General features: G+C 33.4%; 1 protein-coding gene across 1 annotated transcript in view; it reads left to right on the top strand.

Annotated features, from left to right (window-relative positions):
• The first annotated feature begins 3594 nt into the window (after positions 1–3594).
• The window catches only part of USP25 (ubiquitin specific peptidase 25), a 172131-nt gene continuing 166285 nt past the window's right edge, over positions 3595–9440 (top strand). Inside the window, exon 1 of the mRNA XM_042783647.1 lies at positions 3595–3664. Coding sequence (XP_042639581.1) covers positions 3595–3664 — 70 coding nt within the window. The remainder of the gene's footprint in view (positions 3665–9440) is intronic.

Here is a 9440-nt window from a genome sequence, read left to right as displayed (position 1 = left end):
GTTGCTGTCCGACTCATGGTGACCCCATGTGGGTCAGAATAGAACTCTGTTCCTTATAAAAATGTATTATTTATTTTTATGTGTTATATATTTAGGAAGTTTGTAACTGAAGTGCATTTGAAGAGAATTTCAGTTTTTGGTTATAGACCTTTTAAAATTAGGCAACTAGGAGAAAAAGAGCCCATTCACGTAGATATTTGCAGCTATTGATTGGCATTAAGTACTGCTTAATGTTTATCTATTGATAAACTTACTTCCAATTTTAGGGTGATCTTAATAATTCTGCTTCACAAATGATCTTCTGTCATCTGAAGCTGCAAAACACCTTTCTCACAGATGCTAGGTGATAAAAAAATAAAAAAAACCACCAAACTCACTACCAATGAGTAGGATCCGACTCATAGCAACCCCTCCTTGGGTTTCTGAGGCTGTATCTCTACAGAAGGAGATTGCCCAGTCTTCCTTCTGAGGAGTGGCTGGTGAGTTTGAACCACCAGCCTTCTGGTTAGCAATCAAATACCTTAGGTACTACGTCACCAGAGCTGCCATACTAGGTGACAGAAGATGTTTGAAATATTTAAGACAGTCCCAGTTGATTATATCCAAGTTCAGGGCATATTGTGACTTGGCCTCTATCTTTGTTTTTAGCTTCCTTTTCCACTGTTTTTCTCTTCTCTTTTTACACTCTGATTAAACAAACAAACAAAAAGACTTGATGTTCTTATACACCCAATACTGTTTTATAAAAATTGCTGTTCCTTCTATCTAGAATTCCCTTCTGGCTTTTTTTCCTTTAACCTAATTTCTTTTGATATTGTAAAGCTCTGATCAGGAGCTGCTTGCACTAAAATATTTTCCCTAAGCATCTAGGTTGGACCAAGTGCTTCTACAGCACCCAGAACATACTTCTGTCTTAACATGTATCATGTTATTTTGTAGTTAGTTGCTTGTGTCTTTCTTCCCTAACAAACTGGAAACTTAACAGGGCAAGGGATCATCAACATTCCTACAACTATACCTAAAAGAGCTTGGCACATCACAGGTGCTCAAAAAGAATTTGTTGGATTATTTTTGACTACCCAGAAAAGCTGGTTCAAAACCAGTAGAAGGGAAAGAGGTTAAGAAGCTTATTGCAAAAATTTGGAAGAAAAAGAGAAGTGGTATAAAGAGTGAAGAAATTAGTGTTCAGGGTTCTGAGATTGGGTTGGGGGTGGGTGGGTAGAAACTAGCTAGGTAGAAAAAAGAAAAAATGATTTAATGGAATGCAACAGTGAAGGAAACAGGAAATTTACTAAACTTGTTCAGTGTTGTAGTTCAAAGACTAAGATTTTAGAAAGATAGATGATTCACTTTGTGATATGAGATTGTATGTGTGGATGCATGGGAAAATGAGACTTTGAAAATGTCATATAGAAAAAAGGTATTTCATTTTCTGTGCAGAAGTGAATAAGTATTGCTAAGCGAAATAAGATCTGTTCATGTCTTTTGATAAAGGACTAGTGACAGTGTTACAGAGGACAAGAAGAGAAATTTGAATGTGTGTCCTTAGGAAGAAGGCAACCTGCTTTAGAAGGCTTGTGTTACATTTGCTGATAATTAAGGAAAATAAAATTGTCTGTATATACCTGGAAGTATGTATCTCTTGAAAAATATCTACTGAGTAATTTTATTTTACTTTCTGATTTCATCTTAACAGACTGGCCATCATCAAATTGAGCAAATTCCTTAGTGTTGTGGTTTCTTTATGTGTAAAACATGCTATCCTCCTAATCAGGATGCACTATTTATCTGATTGAGAAAGTGTGTCCATAAAATTGACTTGAGATTATTGAGAAACAATCTAGAAGTTTAATGTGGCAATTGTGTTAATAAGACTAGTATCAAATTGGAAAAAAATACCTGATGAGGTAAAAATCATACTTTTCCATGTAACATATTTGTACCATGTTATATAAAGTTTTAGGAAGTAGAACTGCTTTTGGGAAACAGTCTTGATTCAGTATTTACATTAAATAGTGTTATAATACAGTGTTACATGATTTAACTGAAAAAGTAAAATGTCATGCGTTCAGTAAGTTAAAAAATACTCTTTTTAAATTCCTATTAAATTGTTACTGAGACGAAATTAAGTCTTTTATGTTTTTTTAATTCTTGGTAGGAATGACAAAATTTATGTATTAAAATGCAGGTTTCTAGAAAAAGCTATGTAATTCTTGAATGGATATAGAGTAATAGAATGTTCAGAGTGTGAGGAAGTTCTCAAGGAACTATTGCACATGTACAAATCCTTTTTTAGCATTTTGTCAATTTTCTGTGAAATGCATTGTCTTAAAAGTTGATCCTACTTACCTTAATTCTTTTAAATATGGTAGAGATGTTTATTTGGTCAAAAGTTTTTTTCTTCTTTTGTTTAAATGTGAAATTTCTCTTAAGCATCAACAAAGCCTTGCTAACTTTAAGTGTGTCATGTACTGGTTGCAGTACTGGCAGAAGACCTATATTTTGAAACAGAAGTCTTTTATTTAGTACAAATTACATTTGCTTGTTTGTTGAAATGATCTGATGAATAACTGTTAACTGTTTATAACTGAGAATTTCTTTTGAAATGAATAAAATGCTTGCTTTTTGGTTACTAGAAAAATTTAGTTTTGAAATCATTATTCCCTAGAAATCATATTTGAGGGTTGTGGGGAAATTTTCATTTATGCCTACCCTGGCACATTGTAGGATAAAAAAAATTATGTAATATTATTTGAAGAGTACTTATATTTGTGAAATTTCATAAAATATTTAAGAAGTAATTATATTTGTAACAGTTAATAGGATAATGATACGCTTTAGTGCATTTTTACATTTTACTTTTGAAGAGAAAAAGGAAATAGTTCAAGGAAAATTTATAGTTTACAAAGTAAGGAATTTAGAAGTAGTGAACCTGGTGTCTCTGTTTTATGTTGGAAATATTCCATAATATAACACTCTGTAGAATTCTTGGAAAAGCCCAAGTCATTTGTAGTATAACAAAACCCAAAACCAAACCCACTGCCATCTAGTCGATTCCTACTCATAGTGATCCCCATTGGGTTCCTGCAGCAGTAAATCTTTACAGAAGTAGGTGGCTCTGTCTTCCTTCCGTGGAGTGGCTGGTGGGTTTGAACCGCCAGCCTTCTGGTTAGCAGTGAAATGCCTTAGGCACTGCACCACCAGAATTCCTTATTAGTAGTATAATTAGCAAAAATTCCAGGTGCAATTTTCATTTCTTGACTCTCCTGTCTAGATGAGATATCTTGTATGGGCAAATGAGTGCCTCCCAATTCCAGTTAAAGTTGGGCATAAAGTTGTTTTGGGAATGAGTGAAAAATACTAATGTAAATGGGTCTGTAACACAATTCAAGGTGACACATAGGTGTATTTAATCATGAGAGTAGAGAGTCTGTAAAGCTTTTGTGTCATAGAAAACTCTGTCATAGACATGAATGTCACCAGAGCTCATTGACAGTACAAGGATTTACCCAATTTGAAATCTAATAGTAATATTCTTTCTTTCATGACCATTAAATTCTTTTGAACTTTCTTAAAACAGGAAAAAAAAAGTATATGCCTACCAGAGCAAGATGTGCTACAATTGAGCAATCAAAGTATGGATCAAAAGATAAGAGGGATTTGGGTAGGTAATTTTAACACAGAAAGTAATGCCACATATTGACTTAAGTTTTAGAGAAATGGGTATAACACACTGGAATGAGTATTAACTGATAAACTCTACACAAATTTATCATCAGTATACTTTTCTTTTTTGCCAAAACAAACTTGAATTATTTGGAAGGATTTCATAGAAAGTGAGAAAATGTTGAGGTTCTGTGCTAGAACTCTGGTTAGTGTGGTTTTATTGCTTGGCTGGACTAATAGTGATTTATACCCCAAGTGATTAAGCACATCCCATTCTAGTCAGTTCAGGATTTTATTAATTGAACAATGATGTTTTTATCTTCCAAAAGTTTGTTAAATAAGGTAGAAAAAAAGTACAATAAACATTAAATTGCATTTTCTGAAAAATTTTCTATTGCATGACATTATTTTGATGATTTGAAAAAACGTCAAAGTTATGCTTAAAAAATGAGATGCTGAAATGGGGCAAAATCAATTATAATTGATTACATGCAATTAGGCTTACATTCTGTTAGACTTGAACTATAGAATGACTAGTATAACTTCATTAATTTACTTGTAGGAGAGAAAATAGTCATTGGCTTTTGTAATTTTAATTTATTAATGTAGAACATTAACTTCTAATATTTTGTCCATAATCTATAGTTAGAAAACAGCAAAATTAATGACAAAAATGTAAGACTTCTTTGCTATTGCCCTACTTTACTTCTTAATGCCAGCATTATAATTTTAGCAGCTATTATTGAAAACAGAACTAGATCATTTAGAGTTGAGCTGTTAAATGGAGTAGTCACTAGTCACATGGACCTACTTAAATTGAAACAAATTAAAATTAAATGATATTAAAAATTTGGTTTCTTGGTCACACTCAGAGCATTTTCAATGTTCAGTAAGTAATCACATGTAAGTAGTGGGTACTGTATAGACAGCCCAGGTATAGTAGTATGTTTATTTCATCACAAAATGTTCTGTTGGACAACCCTTTAAGAGAATCTGAGTTAAGCAGTGAGATTGGAAAAGTAGGAATATCTTAGGATGACAGAGAGCAGGAGAGAACAGCAGAGAGTGGAGTGAGAAACACAATTTACATTTGACTCGACGGCAGTGAATTTTTGCTTTTAAGTATTTTTTTAATGTGATGCTTTATACACTATTTGTCCTTTCACTTATTAGAAAAAAATTTAAAACAGAATAGAATATATGTTCCCAGGTCTTCTGTTTAGTGCTGCTGTGAAGAGAAGTCATTGATTTTATCTCTGTTCCATAGTCTAGACCTGGACCTTTATTTTTTCACAAATACTTATTGATTACCTAATATGTATCAAGTACTTTTGTAAACCATTGAGCAAATAAGTAATCCCAGTTTATATGAGGGAAGACAGACAATAAACACTAAACAATGTTATACTGCTCTATACTATCATGAAGACCAGTAGACTGGATTAAAGGGACAGAGGATATGGGTGTATGGTTTTGGGTTGGGTATGAGATATGCCATTTTAGGTAGAGTGGTCAGGAAATGACTCTTGGATGAAGTCACGTTCGCACAGAGACCTAAGGGAAGTGTGTGAGTGAATCTTGTTGACGAAGTGCATCCCAGGCTAGGGTCTTGGGCAGTAGTATTGTATGGTGAAGATAGGAATAGCAGATATGGCAAGGGTACAACTGTGGCTGAAACACTTAGATCCAAAGAGTAATACTCCCATTTCTGATCTTTTGCTAAACATTCTTTGTTCATATCTGCCTATTTCTCTTAATGTCATTACCATCATTCTGGTGGCCCAGTTTTTTTTTTAAAGTTCTTCCTAATTTTTCAAAACCATTCACTTTATGGTCCTATAAGTTCTTGCATGTGGACTTTTTCTTTCAGTTGTTACTGGCTTGGTACATATTCTCATTAACTCTTTACAAACTTTTGTTCAGTACTTGAATCCAGACTCCCAAAATAGAATTCTGCTCATGTCACTCCCCTGGAAATCTCTGCTTATAGTGGATACAAACTTGGCTTGTTAAAAAATTTTTTTTTTTCTTCTTCCTAGGCTTAATGTATGTATAGATAAGGAGAAAACAAAAGAACACTTTTCTTTTTTTCCTTTCCCAAATAAAAATCTCTGCATATGGAATTTTATTTTAACTAGATTACAGGTAAAATAGGATTTTCTGAACTATTGTAGAAACCTCACCTCATTTAATATGTGACATTTATGAGAGAATGGATTATAAGTTACAAACAGTATATACATTTCAGGTTTAATTTACTGATAAGTTTATTGGTTGCATACATATTGGAGTTAGGAGAGAGATGTCTGGTAGTTGGTATTTTACTCAGCTGGTATTTGCAAACGGAAATATTTATTAGGGTGCATGTCATGTTTTGGTATATATTCTGACTTAAGAGGAAAAATGTTTTAATTTGGACAGTCTTGAAAATGTTGGCAATTTTTTGTAACATGAATTTTTACAAGTGTTATCTAACTAACATGCACTGTTAAATTGTACTGGACACTAATACTATAGGAAGTGGTGGCCAAAACAAAATTTGATTATTTTACCAAGGACCTGCCTTGGCATAGTCATAAGAATGCTTTTACAAAGGCTTTTTTTTTTTTTTTTAAAGCTTTCATTGTGGTGAAAACATACACATCAAGATATTCACAAACATAACAACTTCCACATTTACAGCTCAGGGACATTGATGACATTTTTCATGTTGTGCCATTCTTATTGCTATCTTTTTCCAAAATATTCTACCATCATTAGCATAGTATCAGTGCCCTGCAAACAAAAGCTTTCCCTTTCCCCATTCTTCCTACCCCTGGTAGCCACTAATAATCATTGGTGTATATGTATCTATATACATATAATTTTTTTTTAACTTATTTAGCAATTTTCCCTCCTCTTCCTTCCTCTCCCATCCCTGGTCACCTTCCATGTATAAACTTTTTCTTGACTTTTAACGGTAGTGGGCTTATACAATAATTGCCCTTCTGTGATTGCCTTATTTTACTCGGCATAATGTCCTCCATGTTCATCCACATGCAGTGTTTCGTGGATTCTACATTATCCTTTACTGTTACATAGTATTCCATTGTGTGTATGTACTACAGTTTGGTTATCCATTTTTCCGTTGATGGTCACTTAGATTGTTTCCTTCTCTTTGATACTGTGAATAGTACTGCGATGAACACTGGTGTGCATATATCTATTCACGCCCAAAGGCATGTTTTTATAATTGACTTTTGCCGATTAGAAATTGTTTATGGCCACACTTACTGTCTGTTCCTTTTTGAATATAGCATGTGAAGAATAATAGGGGTCTAGTTTTCATTCTAAAATTGATAGTTCATTTCATGTGTTATGGAAACTTTTATTCTACTTACTCTTGAAAAAGGAAACATGTTTAGCCATCCTGTATGAAATATTTCACTTTTTTAATATATGGTCTTGAAAGCATTTGTATTTGGTATGTAAGTAGTTTATAAAAGGCTTCTTTTAGGATTGCTGTGTTGTTCTAAAATATCCTACGGAAAGATGAAGTGTTACGGAATAACGAACATCATGGAAACAATTGTTATTAAAATGAAACTACAAATAATAAATAAATTGTCTCCATTGCTTACAGGATTAAGTCCCAGCTTTTCCCTTAAGGAATGGCATGAACTAAGTTTTCTAACATTCAGTCCTAAAAAAAACACAATAAAGGACCCAAACTCAATGCTGTCAAGTTGATTTGATATCAGTAACTCCTTTTTGGGTTTCTAAGGTGTTACCACTATGGAAGTAGATTGCCCAGTTTTCCTTCCAAGGCATGGCTGGTGGGTTTGAACCTCCAGTCTTCTGGTTAGCAGTGAAATGCCTTAGGCACTACACCACCAGAAGTCCCAACCTTAAGTCCTGCTATTTCTGTTTTAGAGGTTGCAGATTCCAGTACCTTCACCGGAGGTTCCCAGCTGGTTTACAGATGTATATAGTGAACCTCTCAATCATTGGAGTTGTTAGGACGGACTGGGAGTAGCTGGAGTCATTGACTTTGGTTATCCCAGACACTATCAGTTTTATCCTTTAAGCTCATTGTAGTGTTGTTAAGAAGTAGAATTTGACTCAATGGCAGTGGTTTTCTTAAGGTAGGAGCATTTTTTTATGTTTGCTGTGATGCAAGGCCAAGGTAGTCAGTATCAATGTGTAGTGGGCCAAGTGTAAAACATTAGGAACTGTTGGGGATGGGGGCAAAAATGGAGGTGAATATTCTGTCTAAAGAGAGCTACTTCTCCTTTGCCTTTGGTGTCATGGTTATTGCCATGGGGGGGAATCATCTGATCAGGTCTTCTGATTTTTTTCCCCCAAACAAGGAAGAAATCTGTGTTATGTTCACATAAAATCTACTGGTCATCTTTATATTTTGTGAATTACTTTGTAATTTTCTTAACACATTGTAAAAGTTAAAGAAAACTAACTTTAGTTACTATATCTATTTTACTAAACATTGAGATCTGAGAACATGGCATAGTGATTATTTTTTGATTTCAGGATCACTTTATACTCTTAAAAATCGAGGAACTCCAAGTGCTTTTTGTTTATTTGAGTTAATTTTACCAGTATTTTCCATTTACTATATTTGAATTCAAACTGAGAAAAATGTAAAATATTTGTAATTCATATTAAAACAACAATACTTTACATGTTAGCATAAATAATATACCTTTGGGGGGAAAAAAACAACAAGTATGTTTCCCCAAACAAAAGAAATTAGTGAGAAGAGTGCGTTATTGTATGTCATTTCAAATCTCTAATGTCCACTAAAATAGAAGACAACTGGAGTCTCAAATTTAATTCTGTTCTCATACATTGTTTTGGTTGACATAGGTGAAGAAAATCTGGCTTCAAACAACTGTATAGTTACTGAGTATTCTTTTTAATATTATACTAAAACTTCACTATTAGTAATTTCTTAAAGATTAGTTGCAATGTAGAAATTGACATCCTAACAGTGACCTTTGCATACTCTGTTGAATTAAAATTAATTGGTTTATCTTGCCCTTTGAATGGATCTTTCATCTGTTCTTGATTTTATAACCTTATATGCATTGGTAATTTGGAAAACATTTTCTTTTAAATGCTTGAACAGTGTAGTGTCTACAATGTTTTAAAAAAAAATGTTAATATTACCACTGATCTCACCAGTAAAGCCTTTTAAGTGCAGAGAAGATACCAGGCTCACTGTGGTTAAAACAAGTTTTTCAAAGTTCTGACTTTTGCTTGAAATTGATCTTTGGCAATATATGCTCTCCTTGTTTTTCTTAAAGTGACAGGCTCACTTTGGTCATATCTGGAAAAACAATCGCTTGTCATCCCTGAAACTCAAGTCTGAGTAACTATAGTTTGTCCATTGTACTTTTGAGTAAAAATTGTGTTACATGAAAAAAGTAGCTAATTTGCATCTCAAACATTGCACAAGTGATTTTTCTTTAGACAACCACATACTTTGGATTTGCAGCAACTGTACTTTATATGTATTCCCTATTTCATCACATAGCATTAAAATAACATGTAAATAAAGATTTGAGATCTAATAAAATCAAATTTTGCTTTTTGATCGAAGATATATATTTTTTTTTTTCTATTAGGATTTGGGTGAAGATTTACAGAGTAAATTCACTTTTCATACAGCAGTTCACATATACATTGTCTCATGTCATTGACCAAAATTTACAATGCAGCAGCTCCCCTCCCGCTTCCTCCCCATAGTTACCTCCTCCCAGTGTCCATCCCTTCAT

Source organism: Orycteropus afer, unplaced genomic scaffold (genome assembly GCF_000298275.1).
Source record: "Orycteropus afer afer isolate SDZICR_OR568_19922 unplaced genomic scaffold, OryAfe1.0 scaffold00022, whole genome shotgun sequence".
Classification (NCBI taxonomy): domain Eukaryota; kingdom Metazoa; phylum Chordata; class Mammalia; order Tubulidentata; family Orycteropodidae; genus Orycteropus; species Orycteropus afer.
Note: the sequence above shows the minus strand (reverse complement) of the source record. Positions and strands in the feature narration are given on the sequence as shown.